The sequence below is a fragment of the Gasterosteus aculeatus genome, chromosome 4 (assembly GCF_964276395.1).
Source record: "Gasterosteus aculeatus chromosome 4, fGasAcu3.hap1.1, whole genome shotgun sequence".
NCBI lineage: Eukaryota > Metazoa > Chordata > Actinopteri > Perciformes > Gasterosteidae > Gasterosteus > Gasterosteus aculeatus.
The window spans coordinates 3,940,333-3,965,872 of record NC_135691.1 but is presented as its reverse complement, the minus strand read 5'-3'; the positions used below and the strand labels follow the sequence as shown (position 1 = coordinate 3,965,872).

General features: G+C 46.7%; 1 protein-coding gene across 3 annotated transcripts; it reads right to left on the bottom strand.

Annotated features, from left to right (window-relative positions):
- Positions 1–2,249: 2,249 nt before the first annotated feature.
- On the bottom strand, positions 2,250–24,069 carry pcgf3 (polycomb group ring finger 3). 3 transcript variants are annotated; one of them, XM_078101956.1, is made up of 10 exons: positions 23,923–24,069; positions 14,735–14,844; positions 14,407–14,524; positions 13,027–13,123; positions 11,472–11,527; positions 11,056–11,163; positions 10,281–10,369; positions 8,339–8,476; positions 7,336–7,416; positions 2,250–7,195 (listed from the first exon to the last, which is right to left on the bottom strand). In XM_078101956.1, exons 2-10 carry the CDS (start codon positions 14,747–14,749, stop codon positions 7,148–7,150), a joined length of 750 nt encoding a protein of 249 aa, XP_077958082.1. In that variant the 5' UTR covers positions 14,750–14,844; positions 23,923–24,069; the 3' UTR covers positions 2,250–7,147. The 3 variants fall into 3 exon arrangements, with proteins under 3 accessions (XP_077958082.1, XP_077958083.1, XP_077958084.1); XM_078101957.1 differs by lacking the exon at positions 23,923–24,069 and adding an exon at positions 16,791–18,370; XM_078101958.1 differs by lacking the exon at positions 23,923–24,069 and adding an exon at positions 16,770–17,704.
- Between the last annotated feature and the right edge of the window lie 1,471 nt (positions 24,070–25,540).

Here is a 25,540-nt window from a genome sequence, read left to right as displayed (position 1 = left end):
GTGTGTGTGTGTGTGTGTGTTCATCCTGCATCCGTCCCCGGGGAGGCTGCAGTGTTTACACCCGGTCGCACCAGTTTACCTCTCGTGAATGACTCTGTGAAGCTGCAAATTGCAACTGCGATGTTCCGTGTGTGTGTGTTGGTGTGTGTGTGTGTCGCAGGTTGACAGCCGTTGCCATGGGGACAGTAAATAACGGGGCTCTGGGGGAAGCCCCTCTGAGTGTCACCACTCCCGACTTCACGACCATCGACACCATCTGTGGTCTTAAATGCGGCTGACATGGATCACAGTCTGCAAAGTTCTTAAATCCCCATCTAAGACACACACACACACACACACACACACACACACACCTTGCGCATCACAAACATGAGGCGCAAGAACCTTTTGCAACCTTTAACCACGTTGGGTTTGTTTAAAGTGAGCACGCCATCGAAGGGCTTCATAGCTCCAGCAGAAGACTTCTCCACGTTCCAGCCAGAGGATTCAGGAGTTCGGATGTTTTCCTGCAGAATTTGGCAGATGATGCATTTTTATTACATTTAAATTGCATCACAAACATGAAAGGCTTCAGCAGATTGAAGCGGCGACGAGCACCCTGCGAGTTTTTGTGAGAGCAGACTTTCCAACAGCTGCAGCACTTTCCAGGCTGTTACTTTTGAGAAACATTAAAATGCATCACCAGGAGTCGGGGCTGTAGCTTCCTAAGGCGGCTGCGATTCAACGGTCCGAGATCGTCCGTGGACGCCGAACCGCGGACGGCGGGCTTTGATTTGAGGAGGCTCCACGAGGAGCGCTCCGCTGCCACTCCGCCCAGAGAGAATCCGGTACTGGGGAGAAGAAAAAAAGACAAGGCGTGACACTTGCTGATCCCGCCACTTACCTCCTGCCAGCATCGAACCACATCCGCCGGGCCGCCCGCTTGGAGGGGTCGGCTGTAAACCCAAAGCGTGTTCAGACGGTGCGGAGAGGGCCCGCTTCACTGGCGCGCACTGAAAACTACAACTAGTGCCGTAGTGGAAGAAGTCTGTAAAATGTTATTAAACAGCAACATCACATGTATACATTTCTGCACTTAATCATACATTATAACACGTGTACCTGTTTGGTGCTCCAGCCAATTTCTCATTGTTGGAATTAAAGTGCAATAATGTTTCTTATGTTCAAACACACAGTTCAGTATTCTGTCCGCCATTTGCAGCCAGTGAATGGAAGTTACCATATTTAAGGTGGCACCTAAAGCATCCCCTGCTTTATGGTCTATTAGACTCCAAATGGAGCATAATATCATACTGTATTGAAGAAGATTCACATTACAGGTTTTTTCTGAGGGAATAAATCAAGAGAGAAGTAGTCATTTTCTCATAGACTTTTACGAGGTCGGAGGAGTCGCCCCCTGGTGGCAGCTTTAAGAAACTTCACTAAGCTTCTCAGAACCTGGAAGTTGCCATCTGGTAAAGAAACGATACAAAACAATATGAGAAATCCCTCCTGTGTTAGAAGCAGATCTGGCATTGATGACGTCACAGCCTATAAAAATTGGAAACCAAAGTCCCTTTTTGTTTTCTTCGTGCCTGATTACCTGCCTGTCGGCAGGCACTAAAGGCCGGTGCAGGGCGATGAGAGCCACAGCCTGCAAACCCTGGACTCGCTTAATGAGTCAATAATATGGTTTCCTCTCTTCTCATTTCACGCATCCGAGCTCTGCGCCCACAGACACCGACCGAAATAGCTGCCGGCTGCCGGCCCCCAGAAAACAAACACACCGTCTCCTTCCCGGAGTCGTTTCTCCCGGCGTCCCGCGAGAGCTCCATTGATGCCAAATGAGTCGTGCAATTTACCATTTCAAACGGACGATCAAACATTGGGGCACGGCGTCCGTCTCCGTTCCTTGTGCATCGCCCGCAAACTAAGGCCGATGCAGCCACGAAATATCAAAGAGGTGAAGGCCTCGACTGTCACGCTGCAAACATGATCATTTGAAAATAATCCATTATTGTAATCAGACTACAGCTTCAGATGTCAGAGGAAGAGAACTCCTCGGATACGGGATTACGGTCACATTGTCTTTGGTTGGGAACCAGTTCCGTTTATTCTTCTTATTCGGTTTATAATTTGACTGCATCCTTAAATAAATGACGTGATCTCTCACATTATTCACGTTATTAAATGGCTAAACAAACATTAAATGTACTTTTTATCAACATGACTTGAAGCGTTAAATAAATGACGCAGCACAGCGCCAGGAACACTTTTAAAGGCATTTATTGATGAAATACACACTTAGGTTTTGACAAAAGCTCCGGTAGTTTTGTACGTAAGAAATTCCGGCTCCATTTTGTAGCCAAAACCCCTGGAATTCAATGTGGCAATGGAAACCAGTTCATCACATGTGCAATAAATAACAAGTATACAAAAGGAGGCAAGGGAAAGGACACCTGAATAAGTGCCTGCGTTTACCTGAAAATAAAAAAAAAGTCAGAGAAATTCTTTAAAAAGGAGGCAGAGGGGGGGACGGGGGGACTAAAGATGAGACTAAGACGAGACTGGGGACTAAGACTAAAATAAAATCCAGTCGTTGTGTATTTCGGGAGCATTGGTGTGTGTTCTGAGACGTCCTGGTCGCCCTCAGAAGGCTTTTATTGACCTGAGGAACTGTCTGGAGAAACAGTGAGACAGGAAGTGTCCAAAGCGGAGACCCGGAGCCGTATGTTGCACATCCTCCTTGCAAATAACCACAGATTCACATCATTTCAGTTGTTGTGTTTGTTTACGCTTGACCCAACAAAAAGACACCCACGTGTTTGTTTGTTTGTTTGCTGCTCGCAGACGGAGCATCGAGTAGACATGAGCACACCTGGAATTGTACAAACGGGGAATTCGGTTCAAAATTAAAGTCGTTAGAATAAAAAATACAAATTGGAGGCAAAATGAGAGCAGAGCTTCAAAAACAAAAAAATGACAGCAAAAGTCAACAAAAATAAGAATTAGGTTTGGTAGTTTATGGCCGAATACCAAATGACTGAAAATCTCCAAGTACACGAGAGCAGAGGAAGGAGGGAGCCGGGGGGGACAAGTGGGGGGCGTTACTACGGACCACCGAAAAAACTATTTGTTATTTATTGGAATGTGTCTCCTCCTCCGCCACACAAACACACGACGGCCTCCACGCTGTGGAAAGCCGCTCAGCCCAGCGGCTCAACGTCGCTGCAGGCAGAAGGTTTCACACTGGAGGAAGTTGAGGGGAGACAAACGTTGTCACTGACATTCAAATAATGACTTTGCTGTGATTTCACGCTTGCATATGCAAATGAGACATTATATTGAACATGTGCTCATTTTAATAAATTTAGATATTATGAATATTGCAAAATACGAAAATCCCCAGTTTAGAAATTCTTTTTTCCCATTTGGTGGATGTATTTTAACAGTTTTTTCTTTTTTCTTTTATTGGAAAATAAACTCATTGTTTTAACAATCAATGTTGACTGTGATTTGAATTTGTTCTTGTTCTATAAATCCGGCTGAATGATAATTAAGTTAATAGGAGGAATTGTGATCGTTGCTGGATGCGAGAGCCTGAAGGGGATTTGAATGTAAGTTTAGTCACATTACAAACTAAAGCAATAACTCAAATATGAAACGCCAGACATTTCAGAAAACGAAATAATTTTCTAAATGTTTGAATATGCAAATTATACATTTTCTAATGGTATCTTTTGGAGAATTTCAGCAGTAAAATAAACACTTGTCAACTAAACAACTGAAGCGACCAGCGCCATGAGCGATTACGCTGAAGCGTCTCCCCTTAAAACTAAATCTGAGAACAATTGTTGTCTCAAGTCGGACGGAGGAGGAAAAAACATCATCGGACAACAAACAATAAGCGTGAGCTTCTCTTACAGGCAGGAAGTGGCAGCTGTCAGACACATCGGATTCCTCACCAGGTCGTTTTCTGTATTTTTTTTCACAGCATCACTTATTGAACCCCCCCACACACCTCCAACCCCCTCCCTCGTTACGCTGATGAAGGAGTCTGAAGTTTGAACACGGAGTTGTAAGCACCAAAGGAAGCACCAGCGACCATTTCTAACCGCCAGAGACCCCGCCCCCTTTTTTCCTGCTGATTTGCATCACAGGAGGACCGAGCGGAGGAGATTGTTCTCGCTGCTGCTCGCGTTTCACACCGAGAGTCTCACAGTGTCAGATTCGTTTTTGCCAACCTGTGTATCAAAAGCATCACGAGTACAACGGGGAAAAAAAAGTTTTTTCTCTAATTGAGATGAGTTCTGCAAAAAGAATCTTTGTGCACATCGTGTTTTCCTGCAGCTGTTTTATCACTATCGCCATGGAGATATAAAACGCATCTGCAATTTAAGAAAAGGACTGCGAAGCGTTTTTTTACGCCGCAGAGAGAATCCGATGTGAAGTAAAAACACGATAATTCCACACAAAAAGGTTCAGCAACGTGAACGCAGCGGCCTCAGAGAGGAAGAAGGGTCAGATGTGACCAGCTGTGTGTGTGTGTGTGTGTGTAGTCGTGGTTCCAGTAGCACCGAGTGTCGGGCGCTTTGCAGCTTAACCGCCTGAGGAAAAAGCTTGTGTACATTTTAAGAGGATTCAGCACCACGAGAAGACAAAACGAGGCAAAAGGTCGTCGACTGAAAGTGAGAAATAGGAGAGTGTTTTTTAACTTTACTGAACGTTGGGCCTCGTTTCCGTGTCTCAGCCTTTAAAACACAAAGGTCTGCACTTACAAAGACAGAAACGTGCACATTTTGACAGTATTATTGTAATCAACGGCACAATGCTCTTACATGAGCTGAGCAGTTGATGAGACTCGTTGTTTTTGGTTTTCAATCCTCTTTAAAGTGGCATGTAGCGCTCAACACTCATTTTATTCCTTTCCCAATAATGGATCCCCAGAAAAGGCTTTTTTAAAGCACAATACAGCTAAATTTGTACCTAAATTTGCTTTTTTCTCTCAGGTAAATAAAAAAAAAAAAAAAAAAAACTCTGATTTTATTTATTTTTTGTCCTTTAGTCGCTCAAATCACAGAATGTTTTCAGAAATGAACCACAGGAGAAATCCCAAAACTCAAAAATGCAGAATGTTTATGCTGCAAATTTACTTTTTCCAAATGACTTTTTCACCTGCAGGCAGGTGAGCCATCGTCTTAACCCCCCATCTTCCAAAAATGAAAAAAGAAAACCAAAATCAAGGAGCGCTTCACAGAGGCGGCTGGGTTCAGGGGGAAGCAGGAAGGGAGGAGGAGAACTGCGAGACGGCAGGAGGAGTTTTGGTGTAGCTGGTTAGGAACAGACCCGGAGGCTTTTAAAAATGCCTTTTTAACACAAGCGGCGAAGGTCCTGATGGGGCAGGGCCCCTCTGCATCGTCACAGGGCCGCAAACATCAACACGGGAATGAAAAGAAGGACTTTTTCTCCTTTTAACGACGTCTGTGCGTCAGACGTTTCAGGCTTCATATCCAATTTAAAAGTAAGCTGTGACCTGTTGGTTCTGATGCATAGGAGCCCCGCACGCGAGCGCACGTGAGACAGCGGTGGGCGGGTACGAAGCAGATGGCCGTTGTCCGTGAGGTAATAACTGAGGTCAGAGGCGTTCAGGGATCCACGTTACAGTCCGGCAGTCCGCTTTGAATGTTGTGAGTGAAGGAACAGTCCTCCCTCCAGGTTAGAAACATACACTTAGAAGCACCAAATGACCAAACAGTAGTCATTAAATTCTGAATTTCAATATCAAAATGTTAAAAAAAAATTAAAAAAAACCTCCCCGTGCAAAACCTGAATTTGCAAGTTCTCGAAAACGATAGTGGGGAATGTGTGTCTGGAGGAGTCAGGACGCTGAACACTGGCTACCTGCGAAATGAACAAACACCCCGAAGCTTTGAACAGACATTTAGTAACAAAAGGAAATCGTATTTCAGAGCTTCTCTTAAAAAACACCTCCGACTGGCAGTGAGAAGTAACGACGCTCCAAACCGAGGAAGCTCTCAACTTAAACATGTGGAAATGGAGAAGTGAAATGTGCGGTTACGCGAGGGAGGGGGGGGGGGGGGGGGGCTGTAAACGAGTGGGATGCAGGAACACGCCATCCTTAAGGTCTTGTCATGTTATGAGAGCAGAGGGACGTACGTACACAGAGGATTCCATATATTTGTTTTGTGTCTTTCTCAGACAACATAAAGTTGCATCTATATACTTTGATAGCGATAGCGAGGCTGCCTTTAAAAATCCTAATTTATGACCCCCACATATAGATTTTACTTCTGGGATCAACTTTTCTTTTTAACAGTCTAAAGTCTCTCTTACACTCTTCAGTCTCTCTCTCTGTCTGTAATGACATTTTATGTACAATATTGGTATATAGAACATAAATTACTACACAAATTTCAGCCTATTCACAATTGACAATCATCGAAGAACCCAATAGAAACAAATCGGACAAAGCCAAACAAAAGGAAAAAATGAAGAAAAAAAAGACAATTTACTTTTTCCATATACTTTCTGTGCTCCCGAGATGTGTCGAGTGTAATGTTGAAGGGTGAAGAAAAAAAAAAAAAGGAGAACTTTCCTCCTCTCTCTCAGTCTTTGTCTCTGGAGGAAAATGAAATCTGCACGAAGCTCCAAAAAAAAAAAAGAAAAAGAAAAACGACGGTCACGTGATCCCCGACATCTTGTTTGGGTGTAAACAGCACCAGTAGTGTCTTGGTTCCATGTGTCTCTTCTGTACAAAAGTATAAATATATGCTTTCTCTCCGTTAGTTTTCCTTTTTTCGTTTTTTTTCGTTTTTTGTTCACATATCAAGGATGTAGCGGACCAAAAAAAAAAAGAAGAAAAAAAGGTTGTTTTAGTTCCTTAAAAAATAAAAACCCACCAGTGTAGCGATATCTGTGCTGCAGGCTGCCAGCTTCTCTTGTAGTCGGTCCCCCCCCCCCCCAATCCCCCTTTTTAGCTCTCGGGTTTGCTGGCTCGTGTTGACGTTTAGCGCCGGGCGTTTGCTTGGTGTCGCTTGATCGTCTTTGCATAAATTAAAAAGGTTTCGGCGACAGTCCGCGGTCACTGGGCCAAAAAAAAAAAAATACAAAATGAACAGTAAAATAACAACCGTTGTGTCCGTTTTAGCTACAGCAGATCCATCTTAGGTCTGTAGTGGAGCAGGAGGGGGGATTTCTGGACGGGAGGGATGGAGACAAAGAAGCACAACCTTAGCAGGAGAACACACGTATGTCACGTGGCAGCAGTCTGGAGGGGGCTCCAGTCACAGAGGAGCCTTCCACATGACGTACAGCTGCAGCAGAGAAGGTCCTTACCTTGAATCTCCATCTCGTCACAACGACAAACTTCAACGTGTGGTCCTTTCCCAAGATCTCCTCGTTGCATAAAATGTCCAGCTGGGAAGAAGGAAAAAACACACACAAACACAAAAGGTGTTTAACAAACCGAACAACACCCCCATCGACCTCCCCTCCAAACATGAGCTACAACATGGCTGCTTCTTGGAGAGGAGACTCATTAATTGGACATTAGGGGAGGGGGGCGAGAGGCCGTTTGGGGGAACTGGGCGGGTCGACGCTGAACACAATTCAACCCCCCCCGGACACCCCCCCCACCGCAAGGTCAACATTGACGTTCTGCCGAGGGAAGCCTCGCATCAGCCGATCAATATACAAGAGAGCGAGAGACTGCAGCGCCACCTGCTGGCTGCGACTGGATCTACAGCCACCGAGACCTTCCATCTGTGATGAGGAGGATACCAAAAACATCCTCCAGAGGAAGAGGGCTGCAGATTTCACTTTGAAGGTCACCGGGGGCTTCTGTGTCGAGGTCAGAGGTCATGAACCAGCAGAAGATGGGAGAACAACGGCGGCGCTACAGAGGCACGCGATATGATGGAGCCGCCCCACAAGACTCATCTCCGTGACGGCGGGAAGAAAGACAGAGGCCGCGAATAAAAAGCGGAAGACGCGGCGGCGTCTGAGATGATTATTCACGCAGTTCTAAAATAAATCCATCCGTCAAAATCACCTCCCACTACGCCTGCCCCTCCGCCCGACCCCCCTGCTGCTAGAGACAATAAATAGAAAAGCAGGAATAAATCACAGCGTCTAAATGTAACAAACACAAAGGGGGGTTTAATATAATGAACGGAGATCTATGTCAAACTAAAATTCCAAACGAGAAAAACAAACGCAGTTTGACACGATGGGACGATGGTAATGAACACTTTGTTCTGTCCTGACGGAGCAGGCGTCTCCTCGGGGACGAATGTCATATTAAAAAGGTAAAAGGCCGCTGCCATGAAGAGTGGTTTACCTCATTGAAAGACGTCAGGTTGAGCTTTTTGGCGATGAACTTCTTGAGGTGGAGGACGGTGGCTTGTGCCGAGCAGCGGATCCACTTGCGCTTCAGGCCTCGCAGCTTGCTGCTGTTGCACTCCAAGCAGATGCTGACCTGAGGGGGTGAGAGAGGGGGGGGGTTATAAAGGCGTCCAGCAGGTCCTGGTTCCTCCTGTACACCCTGGTGATGTACACCCGCGGCCCGAGGGAGGCCGGGAATGTGAAATAAAATCCCCGGGGGCATCACGTTACAGGGCCGCGTAATGGAGGCGTAAAAAGCATCATAGAGCATCGCATGTGAGAACGTCCTTAATGAAGTGAGGGGCGACGCGTCTACAGGTGTTCTTCTCAAGTCTGCGTGTGCAACCAAAACAGAAAAACGGACCATAATTCACTGCGTGATCATCAGCTGTACGAAGGCGACTTGAAACTAGAGATTGAGACAGTAAACTCGTGTTTACTGAGGAAATATGTATCGGGAGAGAAGTAGTCATTTTCTCTTAGACTTCTATGGAGTCGCTCCTTGTTGCTCGGCAGACAGAACGCAGCTTTGACACACTTCACTATTCAGGACTCACAGGAAGTCGCTTTCTGTTTACCGAGACGCGGCTAATCCATTTGGTGAGGATGAAGAAGGGTTCCGATTAATGTCATCCTTCTCTGGCAAACAAACGCAACGAGTCTCCAGCCATCTCCTCCTCCTCGAGACTCTTTCCATCCCTCCTCCTCGGGTGACCTTTGACATGATTAAATTCCGCTCACACAGACTCCCGCGTTAGCTATTCTGAACGCGCTCCACCCAAAGGGGCGAGCTCCCCGCCCCCACTGGGCCGGCCTGTCAGCGAGGATCCGCTCGGTCGGAGACGAGCCGCTCGTTTCTTTTCAACAAACCCGCCTGCTACGTGTTTTTTTTTTTTGAAGAAGAAAAAAAAGGGGGGGTATTCACGAGCAGCCCGTGCAAGACGACGTCTAACGCAACAATTCCTCTGCTCTTTTTCTCCCCCTCTCTCGCTCCGCAGTGACATCGCTTGGCAGAGTTCGGGAATGAGCCGGGATACAAATGAAAGCTGGAAAAGCCCATTTCTTCCATTTTAAAAGAGGCACTGTGGTGTCTGAATGCGTGTACACAAAGAGACGGGAGACTCCAGTCATTTTAAAAGAGCCTGGTAACTCACCTGGGGGGCACTTTTATGAAGACAGTAATTGATGTTCAGCCTTTTAAAGGCAACTGTACCCACGATTATCCCCAGCAGTATTTTTTCTTCCTTAGTGCTTCTGTTCCTGACAGACTGCTTTGTAACCCACAATTATTTTATCCAATTTTCTTCTTTCTTTTAATCTCTGCTAAAATGCAAAGCACTGAGTGCCGTCTCACACATTTACTGGTATTAAGGGAAATTGGTTGCTCGTTAAAGGGCTGGTTCGCTGAATATATATTCAACATGAACATCATTCTTTATTGAAGAAGACTTGAAACTAGAGCCTGAGACCATAAACGCATGTTTACACAGTTTCCAGAGGGAATAAATCAAATCATCAAGTTCTACTTCTACAGCTTCAGAGGAGTCGCCCTCTGGTGGTCAGCAGAAAGAATGCAGCTTTAAGACAACCCGATGATTGGAAGGAAATATTTTATTAGGAAAACCCTTCATATTTTTTAAGTATTTCGCATTGCTTCTCTGTCGGATCTCTGTCCACTCGTGGCAGTTTGGAAAATGTAGGGACGAATTTGATCGTGCAGGAAGTAGTTTGTAATCATCAGCGGTTGACAGTGAGGATTATTCAGTGCAGCCGGGACTGAATCCCTAACGAGGTATTTTAAAATCTGAGCAAAACCAATATTCACTATATTCTCATTTAGGCAAACCAAACGCAAAGCACAATTTTCTACTTTTCTTTACAAAAAAACAAGGGCTTACCTGCTCGTCGCTACGGTGATAGTCGTTGTCCTCCTCTGGTTTCTCCTCCCCCGCCTCCTTATTGGCCGTCTCCTCCGACTTTGTGTCGCCTGCGCAGAAAACCAAAGTCAGCTCAACCTCAATCGAGCTCGTCTGGTCTGGGAGGATGTTAAACATCTTTAACCGCGCAGCGCACGGAGGAACATCCCGAGTGGAACGATGCAGCTTCGATGCAGAGAACAACACCTCTGCAACTTTTAGAAGTCCTTTGAACCAGCGGTTCTAATATATATATATATATATATATGTATATATATATATATGTATGTATAAATAATGTATTTTTCTTTAATTGTAGTAGCATCGACTTCTCAGATGCGCTGCAGAGACAGATATTGCTTTTTTCTGTAATGTCTTAAGAACAGAGATGTTAAGTCCGTTGGTCTGTGTGGCTGTGAGTGTGTGTGAGTGTGCGTGTCTGTGCACCGTACACTGATGGGATTGCGTTCACCCCTCTGTGACCGGTTTTTCCAATCCCCCCCTTGAGTGTTACCGGCGAGAGGTCCGACCCCGCTGCTTCTCTCCCGACATCACACTCTGATTGCTTAAGGAGAGGGGCCCGCTCTTATTGTGAAGGGCTCACCTCCAGATGACCCCTGGAGTGCCTTGGACACGGATGGCGAGGGGGGGGGGGGGCTTTCTCTGAGCTCCGTCTCTCTCAGTTTCTGCCTCGTACGATCGGATCACAAAGGATCGTGTGGGACGCGTTAAGTAATTGGAGGGAACCTTTACGTACCGTTACGTTGATCTAGATGAGTCTTCATGTTGCAAAGCTCTCCTTTAATGTCTCCGGGCACCTCCATCCCCAGCTTCTGATAGAACTCCCGCTGCTTCTTTATCTCCGCTGTGTGAGAGAGGAGAATCAGAGAGGACGGGGGGGGGGGGGTCATCTAAACTAGTCTTTTAATTCTGCTTAATTAAAAACGTATCCAAGTTTAAACCAAAATGAAGCAGCGTTAAATCAAAATGGAGATGCTTTCTTTGCCAAATCAAGATGTCCTTTACGGGATCACGGACTTGGGGAGGAAGCCAGAATGAAACTTTGAGGATTGCCACTTTCATATTCCTTAATTTGAGGCGGCGAAGGATTCCCTCTGACGTCGGGCGGGACTCCCTTGTGGCGCGCAGGGCGAGACGACACGTGACACTCACCCTCTTGAAGTCCCGGTACCAACTTGTAGACGATGTCCTGCATTGTTCTGTCATGGCTGGAAGGAACAAACGCGCCGGTTAGTTACCTCGTCAGTTTATGAGAATCGGTGGGGAGACGTTATGCGTTTGGCCGATGGAGGTGACAGCTGTCCACAGGGGGGGGGGGGGGGGGGGGGGGGTCAATTGCAGCAGACCACTGCCCCCTGCTGGACAGAGACGGTTTGTCCCACTGTTTAAATGGCACAGTTTAAAGTTTAAAGATGCTTTATGAATAGATTTTTTTAAATGTGTTCATGCGTGTTTAAAGCGTAGTCGGGACAATGTCTTCAATTGTCTTGATAAATCCTAAAATAATGCTATATTGCTAAAGTTATATGTGCCTACAGCTAGTATACCGTTGTTAGAAACAATATTTTAAGTTTTATATTCTGTAAAATTAGTTGCCATTTAGCTTGTGCATATATAAAGTAAAATATTAATTTAACTAATTTAACTTAACTGAAACATGCCACCGCGCTCTTTGTTCTAAGTGGGATTTTGAAGAGGTTTTGCGTGTCTGTGAAATAATTAAACCGATTAAAATCATCAATGGAATCGGCACAGAACAAGAAGCTGCAGGACGTCTGCTCGGCTCTCAGACGTCTTCTTGGCGAGCAGATGGCTGACATCCAACACTGGAGCAGCGCTTCAGCTCTTTGGAGGGACGACTGCGTGCGTCAAAACACCGTATTCCATCGCGTCTTAAATATGCAAATGCAGGATGGCATCTGACGTTTCCAGAGCTCATCATCTCTGCTACACCCCCCCCCTCCCCGTTCCCGCATGGATCTCCCACCACACACCATCGGTTGAGTTGCATTGTGGGTAATGTAGCCACCAAGCTTGGAAAAGGGACGAAGCTCTTTCATCAAGGAGGAAATCCAATTAAAGATATCACAGCTCTTCTCTGGTATCTAATGAACACGATATGCATGTATTATTTAAGGCTCGGCGTACTCTACGTCTCCTCCAGAAGCTCATCGTGGAAACAGAATTCTAAATGAGTTTAGCTCATACGCGCTCTAGTTGATGCTATATTTCTTGCGGGTGGTTGAAATAACACACGCAAAATATGTATAATCTCTAAAAATGACATTTAGCTTCTTTCTTGGTAGTTAAGATATAAAAAAAGAAGAATTGTTACTTAATAAATGTTAATATATTTAAAGCCATCCCGCTGTGAGCCTCTCAGGCTGAAGAGCGGAATCGAGGTGGAAAGGGCCGAGCAGCACTTTGTTCCTTGGTAATTTATTGTTTACTGGTAGTGCACAGCAGCTCTCTGCGCACACCAAACCTCAGTGTGTGTGTGGTTGTGTGTGTGTGTGCAATACGTGCGTGAGAAATACACAAAGGAACCTAGAGAGGTGAGGAGTGAACTGCAGGCAGAGGAGTCTAGACGAGTGTTTAAGTGGAAGACAGCAACTCACTGTGTGTGTGTGTGTGTGTGTGTGTGTGTGTGTGTGTGTGTGTGTGTGTGTGTGTGTGTGTGTGTGCGCGTTGTGTGCATGTCACTCACCCGATGTACTGCAGTGGATGGCTCTGATGAATAACAATCCTACACGTTGGGCACGTGTTGTTTTCTTCCAGATACTTCACTAGGCAGCTTCTACAGACTGGAGAGACAGACAGACACACACACACACACACACACACACAGGAGATATGGTTACGCTGCCAATTTATAAATAAACCTGCTGGCAAACAATGACGCTTTTAGTTTAGTTTGTCTTCAGATGTTTCTGATGACTTGTTTTATGTCTGTGGCTGAAAATCCTGACACGATGATTATTAAATCGTTTATATGTCAGCTGATAAATAAATATATTTTAATGTAGCAAATTACGGGGACGCTTACCGTTTGTTTTTTGAGAACCACATCTAAACTACTACTACGTAACTGTCACATACGGACTCTGTCGCCCCCTGTGGACGGAGGTGGTAGTGCCTCTGTGCTCCAGAGCAACAGTCCATATCTCACAATATTCTGTTTAAAGTTACAGGAATTTTTACGGTTGCAGCCACTTCATGTTTGGGATTCTACCTCTATTGATTTATTCACCGTCTTCCACTAACTGATGATATAAAAACGAAGCAATCAGAGAGCGGACGGGATATACTGTGAGAAGCTGCAACAGTGACGCGATGTGAATGTCTTTGTCTCAGGTGTCTGATGGCGAAGCCCCTTTTTATTCGTCAAAGCGTCTCCACTGATGTTCACAGTGAGCAGATCTGTGGCGGAGCAGCTCCCTCTGCTGGACAGACGAGGCACCACATCGTCTGGGTTTATCTATTTTGGTCCTTGATAAATCCCTTCTTTGTCTTTTGGGGCGCTTAGATGAGCTTATTAGAGGTATTCTTTTGCGGCAAACATGAGCAGTGGGATCAAGTGAGTAGTTCTTCCTCCTTAAAATAAACCAAAATGTTTGCCCTATGCCAATATGTGTCTCCGGCTCATTGGATTATCCTCAGCCACCCGAATACACCAGTAACGGACGTGTGCGGGCTCCAGTAAACAGCTGCAGACGCCTCGCAGCTCAAACACCCACAGAGCACCGTTCAACTTCACACCAAGAAACTGAAAGCTTCAGCTCACCACAGATCCCGCGAGTTCACCTCGTTGACTTCAGAACAACCTCCAAAAAGGTATGAACTTTGAATTTTGGTCACATTAAAAGATGATTGATTTGACAACTCAAATCAAATTGGTTTGAACATTTACCCTGTTGAGGATGTTTGGCCAACAGATTGTATTTAATCCATCCATGTTTGACATCAGAAATTCACTTCCCTCTAATGACAGGAATCTCATTCTTCAGGTTTGATGCAACTAAATACACGGAACACACTCAGCGAAGGAAAGGAAGCGAGGGAGGGAGGGAAGCAGGTGAGGACCTACAGGTGTGTAAGCACTCGGTGACGGTGGTGGCGTCGATCAGGTATCCATCGCACAGACGACATGTGATGTGGGCGTTGATGTGACACAGCTTTATTTTCCTCGTCAGCATGTCGGGGTTCTGGGGAGGGAGAAAGAAACCGAATTTAAGAGGGCGAACATTTGCCCCGATGTGACCACATGACCCACCGAAGCGTTTCGAGTAACCCGATGAGTAACTGTGGGTTTCAGTCAGAGCGACACTGAGTAACAGCGAGAGTCCTCGCAGAAATATACATCCATCAGAGAACCCGAGTGTCCATCTGGTGAGCAGCGGGGCCGCGGTGCTCACCCCTAACACCGCCATGCGTCGACTGTGGATGGTGCAGCGGCCACGTCTCTTCCTGCGGTTGTGCGGCCGACAGTGTTAACTCCTCATCATGGAGAGCCTCTCATTGGTGCCTGATGGGGGGGTGGAGATATTACAGGAGAGGTTAAAAAGATGACATGATTGACACTGCAGTAAAACATGAGAATGTTTTCCTAACATCCTTTCTAACACACACACACACACACACACACACACACACACCACCTTTGGATAAACTTTGGAATCGAAAACTAGACCCCTGCATTGATTGTCTTCAATCTGACCACTAAGGGAGTTTCCAAGAGCAGCCTTCCTATTGGCTGTTTCCTAAATCCAGGTGTGCATGCCGGTTTAAATGGGGGGGAGAAAACATCCTGCAGAAAAAGTTGACACTCCGTCATTGTTAACAGACCCCAAAGGGAGAAGGGAACTTCTCAAAAAGAGATTCTCAAAGACGCCAATAAACTAAATGAAACGTGTCTGCAGAGCCGAGGTGGGATGCACTTCAACCGCCCCACAGGTGTGCTGGTTCTTTGTGTCCTCTGATGCACGTGGACGATATGACATCACGTGAGGCTCCAGCAGCATCACTGGCCAAAGTTACATTTAAAATCATATGCAATAAAAGGTCATCGCAAAACCCACAACTAATTCACCCGCCTCATTTGTGCATCAGATTGTGGACTCAAGACACACATCGATGAATCATCCGAGTACTGCGACGGAAGCGTATGTAACCGGTTAGGCCACAGGTGAAACAGAAACAACAGCAAAGATATCAAAATATCAGACAGCGTGACCTCTGCCCAGAATCTATTTCAAAGCCTCACTAACAGCCACGGCGTGCGTTACCTCAACAACCTCCCGCTCGCTCACGCCGTTGTTTAGCTCTCCTAACGTCCTGATACGAGTCGCCTGGATGCAGCCAAGTCGGCAGATTAGCAACATTTACAGTCGGTTATGAGCTGAGCAACTGTCTCAGTGACGCTGATAAGCACAGACACACACACACACACACACACTCTGGCATCACAAAGAGCCCCTGTTGGCCCGCCTGTGGGGATTGGAGTGTTTGGCCTCGGTATAAATTGGCTGCCAGCTGGAGCGACGGACACTGAAGGCCGGCATCCGTGGACGGAGGAGGAGAGGCCTCTTCTTGTGGCGGGAGCTTTGGCTTCACTTCAATACACACACACACACACACACACACACACACACACACACACACACACACTCCCCTGGGCCACACACACATAGTAAAAAAAAACGACACACACAAAAGGTTTGCCTGAACTGTAAGCCTTCACACATCCGCCGTACTGTCACACACACACACACACACACACACAGTTAGGGAGGGGGTGGGGGGGGGGGGGGGGGGGGTCGACAATAGACGCCATGCAAAGAGAAGCAGACTGCCGCCGGCCAGGAGGCCGAGCGCGCTGCCAAGAAGCAGCAACGGTAATTGAGCTTTGGAGTCGAGGTCGTGGAGGCCGAGAGTGACGCTGACGGGGAAACGCGGAGAGACGGCCGAGCTCCCGTCTGACAGGTATAAATACTGGGGGGCAGGGGGGGGGCGGAGGGGCCATTTCACAGACGGTTCTTCGGTTTCCTGTTCAGTACATCTTTACCAAGAAAATGACAACCCCCCTCGGAGCATTGGTGCTTTTTAGGTTTCCACTCAGCGTGAAGTCTAAAGATAACCTGTCAAATCTTCTGTGGTTGCAGCGTCTCAAATGAGACCGTTTGCAGCTTTTCTTTGTTCCCGACGTTATTAAAAAAGGTCAAATAGAAAGAAAGAGATTTTAATCTGCCTAGATCTGAATTTAATCAAAAGGGTCCAACATGGTTCACTGTGATACTTTAACCGGCAGAGTTCGTCCTCGCCGCTCCTTTTCACAATAAAGTTGAGCCACTTTGGTTTAAACAGAAGCAGCTGTGAAACGCTGTTGGATACCAACATTTATAAAAAGCTCACACTTAATGACTTAAGACTGAGAGTTATCACAAACACAACCTGTGTGTTCACGACGCTCACCCGAGGTCGCAGCATCGACGCCCGAGTCGATCCCGTTGTTGATCTCCGGACCCGACGACCTCCCAGGAGAGTGGAGCGACCCACACGACCCGAGACCCTGTTCACTTACAGCAGCTTGTTAAAAAAATGTTATTTTCCACAAATTAAATACAGCCAGAGGTCAGACGGTCAAAGCCGGCGTGTTTATCTGCGTTTAAACAGCTGTTCGAAGCGTGACGCCCCCAGACGGCGTCCTCCGGGGTCCGAAAAAGGGGAAGCTGGTGATGAAATAACTGAAACTTGCATTCTGCAACAGCGAAGATCAACACTGGAACCAAAAAGGAGTCGAGTCACAAACAAAGAGCGAAACGCACAATAGAGCTCAGTAGAGATCCGATTGATGATTCTCATTGTGAATCATACAAGCTGTCAAACGTCACCTTGACAGCTTGTATGAGGAACCTTTTATTTTAATCCAAGCGTTTACGCACATATGTCACCTACCAATTAAACTGCCGTTAATATGATTTGTAAGGAGTGGTTTCCCCTGCGGTGAGAATTACATTACATCACATTACAGGTCATTTAGCTGACGCTTTTATCCAAAGCGACTTACATTGCAGTTTTAACCCATGGCTTTTTACATGTTTTGACCGGGGAGCAATTAGGGGTTGGGTGTCTTGCTCAGGGACACTTCGACATAGGACATGGGGCAGCCGGGGCTCGGACCGCCAACCTTGCAGCTCCCGGTTCACTATCTCAACCCCTGCGCCATTATCGGCTAAATTGTGCGATTATGGCACATTGCTGCGACTTTTCAGAACAATATAGTAAATGAACATCCTGCTGTAAGAAGGCTTGAAACTGTAACGATTTACAATGTTTGAGGGAATAAATCCAGAGAGAAATATAGTCATTTTCTCATAGACTTCTATGGGTCCAGAGGCGTCGCCCCCTGGTGGTGACTAGAGAGAATGCAGCTTTGTCATCACGTGTCCTCAGATAAATTATAGGGCCCCCTGAACAACCATACCTGCTACACCCGCTTACACCCGCTGCACCCGCTGCACCCGCTGCACCCGATGCCTTTCACAACCGCAGACATCAATAAACTCCTCCGAACACAGTTGCCCTCGAGGTTCAGAGGTCTGGGACTCATGACGCCGACACCCTCGACTCATTTCGGCAAACCAGAGAAGCCAACAAAGAGTCAAAGTAAGTCATTAAATGAATGTATTCAGCACAAAAAAAGTAGTTGCAAGAATTCAAATGTTTGTATAAAGTCGGCGTTGGAAAGGTGAGTGATGGTTTCCTTCAACGGAAGCCGCCAAGAAGCCACAGCTCCTGCTTCTTTTTTTCCCCCCGAAACGTGAGGCTGTGTAATGGACCGAGCATCCAGCAGCACAGACGAGAGGGCGCCGGGATTTCACCGTTTAGATTTTATCTCAGCGTAGCAGATTGATGGGTTGATAGCTGAAAAGCTGCCTCGAAAAAACAGAAATGAGGCCGAGTCAACTCCGCGCTTCGCCTGCAGACCGCCGACAGAGGCGCGCGGATTAAACAGAGACGAGGCGGAGGAGCTGCATGTGCCCGTTGTCTCCACCTCCAAATGTCAAATTTCTTTGCTGCATGTTGTGAAGATGCAACGCAGCTCTCCTCCGAATAATCGTCCCGCGTGCAGCCGCGGCGCAATAAATCAATACGATATCAACAGTGTGAGGTGGGATCAGGTGCTGGTTTTTAAACATGCATTACAGCAGTTGCCCGAACTCACTTAAATCCACATTACTATTGATGAAGAATCAAATATTTCATCATGTAAATACTAATAACCAAACTGACGACATATCACTGATATTTCATGCTTAAATATATATTATATATATATATATATATATAAATATTGGGGTTCGGTTTTCTCCGCATCGTCCTCTTCTCTGCAGATAAAACTGGACAATTTCAAATATTTTAATCGTTGAAGGCCTCAGGGATATTTTGATTTACACTTAATAATATAATAATGTACTTGTTCATTATTGATAAAGGCCAAAAATGGATAATGTGACCGCAGTTGTTTTGCCACTGAAGAATTCAGTTTGTGCGTTACATGTTTTACAAAAAAATAAGTAACTGCTGCCTTGTGACTTTGATGCCGCTTGTCGTGTTTGAAATATCGAGGCGTTGAGCAGATTTCGCGGGTCCTGACTGAGCCGCAGCGCAGACAGGGGAAACCGTGTGATGACGTCACGGCGGCGCTCGCGGCACCGAGGAGATGAGCGCCACGTGGAGGCGGAATCCACCGAGAGGGGAACAGGAAGCCAGATGTGGAAGCACTGCTCATTACTTTCTGCAGGCTGGGACGAGAGAATGACGTTTCTGGGCAGGACGCCGTGCGCAGGACGCCGTGCGCAGGACGCCGTGCGCAGGACGCCGTGCAGAGGAGACATCGAAAGGAATCATGAGGCGTGTCGAGGCTCTGGGAAAACCAGCGGCGGCCCTTCAACACAAATCAAAAAGGCCAAATATCAAATCTGCCGCCGGACGGATCAATCGCATCGAACGCCAGCTGTTAGCAGGCGAGAGGAAACGGTTCGATGGGCGTTTGAAGATGATAAGCACAAAACAACTCAATTTGGATGAAGAATGAAGACAATTCTGCTCTTGGGAATCTTCCAGTGTAGTTAGTTAAAATCATTCTCTATCTGTGGAAAAGTGAAGTCAGTGAAGAGCTAAATACATTAGTTTTTCTTTATATTTATATCACTTGAAGGTTTTCATTTTGCAATTAAAACCTAAAAAGAGCGAACGCACTTCAGAAGCAGGTGGTTATTATACAACTTTTTGGGTATTATACAGCTCCTTTGATATCATACGAGAGGTTACTCCCTTTTTTTACGTGTGTTTTCCGGCTGGACTGATGCTTGCATTCTTTTCAAAATAAAATCCCCTTTTCTCAAAGAAAAACTTCAGCAGATTTAAACCAATTAGTTTCGGAAATCCCTTAGTTCACGATGCCGTGCTCAACGAAAAGATTTATTGGGATATCTACAAAATACATCACATAATTTGTCCTACATATAGCTAAATAATTATATAACACATCATAATCATAATAATTCATTCTTACAAAAGAGAGAGAGCGAGAGAGAAAGAGAGGTGGAGCTGGATCAGATCTGATCCCTTAAGGGAGGAACAACGTTTATGACCACGAGTATCTGCAAAACTCCACCAGGAACCCGAAGCAGATTCAAGATTCCGTCACAATGAAAGACGGACAAGAATCTCCCACGTCAGCGTCAGCCGCCGTTGACGGAGTTTCCTCCACCTGCGCCATTTAACACTTCTATTTACCCAGGGAGCGCTTGTTTTATCTGAACACCGCCCTTCTGCAGACACCACCCACACCTCCTGCAGAGAGGGGGGAGAGGGGGGGGGGGGGGGGGGGGGCGACTGGATGTCGAGTGCTTATTTCTGTGGATGGATAACAGAATATTAATAAAAGCTGCTAAACAGCTAAAGGACCAACCGATAACGTTTCACGAGTACAAAGTCGAACTGATGAAACTAATTCACTTTCATTCTGAACCGAAATACAACAGATAAAGAAAATCCCAGAATGGAAGCGTGTTTCTGTAGAGGACATTTCTCTTCCTGTCTGTTCGCGCCCGGAGGCTTCCACTCCCCACGCGTCTTCTCCCCCCAACGCACTGGCAACGCAACGCCAGCAACAAGTATTTCCTGTACAAAAGGGGGGAGAAGCAAACCAGGGGCAAGAAGAATAAACATTCGAATTGGGGCAAAAGTGAGCGATTCTTCCCTTGATGAACGAGTCGAATGCTCAGCGATCGAGTGATCGATCACTGTGTAAAAAAAAAAAAAAAAAAGGGTTTGCATCATTTCAAAACAGCTGTCAGTCAACCAAACTCTCGCCTGGTTCCTTCACGCCGGCTGAGATTGTGGCCGAACAACAAGCGGTGGTGGTAGAAAAAAAAAAAAAAATCTCTGGTTTCAAATTGATGAATCACACACGCCAGTAAGAAAAAGAAACTGTGTCGACCAATCACGTGTCCCGTGAGTCATTCAACAAAGAGCTGATTGAGTGCATTCAAATAAATATCATAAGTGCACAAAAGCCTCATATTTCATGTATATTCTCACTAGAAGAAGGACGCTTTGTTAGAGCAACTTGTGTAATAACCACTTGTTATTACAAAGAAGGCGCAACAGGCATAAATTGCTGCAATAATGAGGGATATATTTCCACATTTGAGAGCGTTAAAACCCAAACCCCCCCCCCAGTAGAAGACAACATAATAAACACTCAAAATCAACCAACTACTCCAACTAACTAACATGAACAAGAAGCCGGAGTTTGGATGTTTTCAGCAACAGAAACAAGCCAATAAATCCGATGGAGAACCAGCGTGTGGAACCTGTGCTGTGGAGATGGAAGGTGACGTCCCCTCAGATCCGAAAGAGAAACTCTCCACGTGACAAACTGAAGCCAAAGAGAACCGGGAGAGGGACTCCGGTGCAGGACAGGAGCAGAGGGACAGGAGAGACCTGGTGTCCCCCGTCCTTCAGCTGGAGTTTCTGATGTCAACATGAGAGCCGGCCGCAGCCTTTAAACGCTCAAAAAACCGGATGAGATGTTGACATAAAACATACGACCAGTGGCCCGTGGATCTCACCTGCAGAGGGAAGAGTCAGCGTGACCCCCCCACCCGCCCCGAGGACCTCATTCTGCACGGATTTGCGTGTATTCTTTACATTCAAAACTAATGTAATGGATATTCTCTACATTCTGCAGCGATTTCATATTAATTATTTATATTCTGAAACGATTTAATGTGTATTTTTGACTCCTCCTCTGGTCTTACAGCTTCTATACGTGCTGACTAGAGTAGAGTTTATGATCTGAATGCAGAAAAAAAAAACATCTTTGTTCTCATTTCGTGCTCTAGTTTAAATATCTACTCTAGAAAATGAGCCATCACTCGGGTTCAGAGGGTTTTCTTGCCGTACGTTCGATCTCTCGGCCTGTCGAGATTCGTTCTGTTCTGCGTGTGGTACGTTGCCCTCGGGCCGCCGCATCCTCGCAATGAAGAGTTCTAAAAAAGATCTGAACCGTCAGTCGATGGGTCACAAAAGGTCAGCCAGCGCCCGCCAGGAAGGTCCTGCAGGTTCAGCAACGCTCCAAACGGAGAACATGAAGAATCTGATGAAGAACTTGAAGAATCCTAGACGGCTGCGCAGCACTTTCACATCTTATAAAGAACCCCCGTGGAGGTTTTTTTTTTTCAGATGCGATGCGTCCTCGACTGTCCGAATGTCGTTTCGTACGTGTGATCTACTTCCCGCCTTCTACGTCCCGTTAAATGTTTGAGGGGGAGAAACCGGCTCCTTTAGGAAGCTGCCGGGGATCACTTCCTGCCACAGACGTAGGGGGGTAAAAGATGCATCTCCTCTAGTTTACCTCCCCCCTTGTTATCAAGCAGCCGGGGAGGGGGCGTACGCTGTAGGGTCTGCAGTAGAAATCTACGTTAGATGTTGTTCGACTTGAGGTCAGAGGTCACTCGAGGTTTTACCCTGCAAAGTCAGCAGAAACCTGACGTGACAGCTTCGGCTCGGGCCGTCTTATGCAACAGCCGTGTCATATGATACGTCTCCGGCAGGGACGGGTCACACTTAGGTGTGTGTGTGGGGGGGGGGGGGTCTCTGGGCAGCGAGGTTCTGCAGAGGGCCTCGAGGTGTGGAAACAACACGCTAGGTGTGTGTGTGGGGGGGGGGTGGTCTCTGGGCAGCGAGGTTCTGCAGAGGGCCTCGAGGTGTGGAAACAACACGCTGTCTCAAACGCACAGAATTGTGATTTAATGCAGGGCAGGGAGGAAGGGGGGGTGCAAAAGATGGACAGACGTCTTTGTTTGTCGATTTTAGGCACGGACTCTGCAACGTGTCTCACCTGTTCCTGCTCCACGGAAGATTGGTTTCCTATCGGCTCTGAACGTCTGATGTGTTTTTGTTTTTGCCCGCGAAGCAGTAAACTGTCCTCGATTGAATCTCAAGTCCACACATCTTACTGACCGTATATGTTCTCAGCTCAAGACTTCAACCGCTGGGAACTAAACCGTGTCAATCCTCAGAAACGTCACTCGAGTCTCCTCGGTTGTGAGAACATCCTCCACGGGTCAGAGTGAGAGAGGTGTTGGAACGCGCGTGTGGTCGAGACCCGGTACACTTCATGCGGACGACCACATCAAGCCCACTGGACACCTCCGTGCGCCTCTACGACCCCCCCCGCCAGGTGAGGAGTGTTTTGGAAAACCACAGAAGGTGAAGAGCCTGGTTCAGTTAATGTGTGGAGGTGAGCATACACACACACACACAAACAAAAAGAAACTGCACAAACTTGTTGGCTGCTTTCTGCATACCCCCCCCCTCCCAAAAAAACCCAATGCCACAGGACTCCTCGCTGCAGAGGTCTGGTTAAGGTTCAACCTGCACCCGAAACAAGAAAAGAATGCACCAACTTTCTGTCTTGATTTAATCTAAACCTCATGCACGCGCGCACACAGACACACACGCACGCACACACACACACTGAACTTTGGACGGCAGGGGGGCGAGGTTAGCCTAATGGTGGACCAGGGTCTTTGGGGGTGGGGGGGGTTCCGTCAAGAACATTCGGGCTCAGCGGGAAACAAGGACCGGGTGTCGGTCCGAGAGGAACAACAGCCTTTAAGAACATGACGAGACAGGCAGCGCGGCGGCGGCCGCCGGAGGAGCCTCCTCCCCCTCCTCCCCTCCTCCCCCCCCGGGGGCAGCTAACCGTGTGCATCCACCGGCTAGCGTTACGATGCACGTCTCCCCCACACACACCTCACATCAGAAACCTCCGTACCCCCCCTCCAGCCCGGTGTGCAACGGCCGGGCCCCGGCGCCGCCACACACACACAGACACACACACACACAGAAGAACACGCATAGCATGCCCCGTAGCACCAAGCGGAAAGAGACATGCGAAAAAATGAGGAGGAGGAGGAGGCGCGGAGGGTAGGTGGGGGGCGGGGGGCACGAACCGGGACCGTAAACCGGCGATAGACCCGACCGGGGACGGAACGCGGGAGGGACAAGTCCAGTTGGAGGAACTAACCTGGTTGGGAGCAGCACGGTCCGCTTGATATTGGGGTTGAATCCGAGTTAAATCCACTACCAGTACAACAAAGAGGCGAAAATGACCGAGCGGCCGCGGAACAGGCCGAAGCAGCAGTACCGGAGCAGCGCCGCGCATGCGCAGTGCGCAGACAGCGAGCGAGGAGGGAGGGGAAGAGAGAGAGAGAGCGGGGGGGGGGGTTGATGAGTGCAACTCGTTTTCAAAATCGATCCGCTGAGTGTATCATTCATTATTCATTTTAAGGAAATAGCGCATCGATGGTTGTTTTCATTGGGGGACAAATAGAGCTGCAATGTCCCGGTGCGTTTGTCTCCTCGGATGGATCCTTTTCGAACAAGTATTCAGTTATGGCGTTTCACAAAAGTTAAAGAGAATTCACACGTGGTTTCATGATATACTGGTAGTGAGCTCATGAAAAATACTTTTTGAAGATGATCAGAAGATTCTAAATCATTGTCTTATGTCAAGAACGAAGCTGTATTCAAATGTAAAGAGCACAAAAATATACATGAACTGTAACAACTGGAAGCTCCACCAAGTAGATTAAGTGGTATCACCAAAACCAAAAGTGTCTTTTCACCAAAAATAAGAAAAAAGAGGCAACACTTTATTCAACCTTATTTATTATGCCAGGTTTATGCACATCTTTAAATACGAAATGCGGAAAAAAAACTGGTTTATAAGTAAAACAAATACTTGAAGCACCGTCCATCATCAAGCAGGGCCCAGTTAGCGGGCTCATCAAGGTGCTGCAGACCTCTCTTTTCCCCCAAAGCAACGCTTTCAGCTCCACCTGAGGAACACAGCAAACATATGCAAAAGGTACCAATTATATCAGTAATAACCAGTTGATATCATTATATAAGATATATCAACGTGTTAAGAAAACTGAAAAACAGCATTTAAAATACAGCAAAAAGTTGAGTAAAATATGAATAAACTCTGTATCTAATTCCTTAAAGCTGCAGTACACAATCCTGTAAGAAAAGAGACTCTTTGCATTTCAGTATCTGTTGACCCTCGGAGGTTTCAGACCTCACGGTGCAGCCAGGTTTTTTAGTTTTTCACCACAATGCAGAATCTCCTCTTACTCTTTTTAGCGCAGGATGTGCAGTAACTCGATTGAAACCCCTTTCAGTTGCTGTGGTTACATTAACTCAATCAGGTTCTGAGTCATTTCCGAGAGCTGGCGAGTTTTGCACGAAGAGGCCAAAGAGCGAGTTACCGGTTAGTTAAGTGTGATTCTTAGGCCCCGAATACAGTGGCGGAGAACTAGGACTAGAACAAGATGCCATCTTTCAGGAATGCGAATGAGCCAATGAAAAGCCTCCTGAGAGGACGTGACCCGGCTGCAACACGTGACTCCTCTCGCCACATTGACATGTTTCTGAATTAAAGTATATTGAGTTATGCAAACCATATTCTCTAAGCTGTTTGGGACAGTGCTTATGAAAGCCTGAAGACATTAAATATGGATTTAATCATTCCTTGGAGCAATTGTTTTCTCTGGATTCCATATGAACTGACTGTGAAATACAACTATTGCTTTTCCTCAACCGATGACCCGGAGGTCGACCTTTAGGAAGTAAGCATTTCT

Coding starts and splice junctions, on each gene's coding strand:
- pcgf3 (XM_078101956.1), bottom strand. Junction 11,528..13,026: donor CATCCACTGCAGTACATCGG/GTGAGTGACATG, acceptor TGTTCCTTCCAG/CCATGACAGAACAATGCAGG. Junction 7,196..7,335: donor TGACGAGATGGAGATTCAAG/GTAAGGACCTTC, acceptor CCTCCCGTCCAG/AAATCCCCCCTCCTGCTCCA.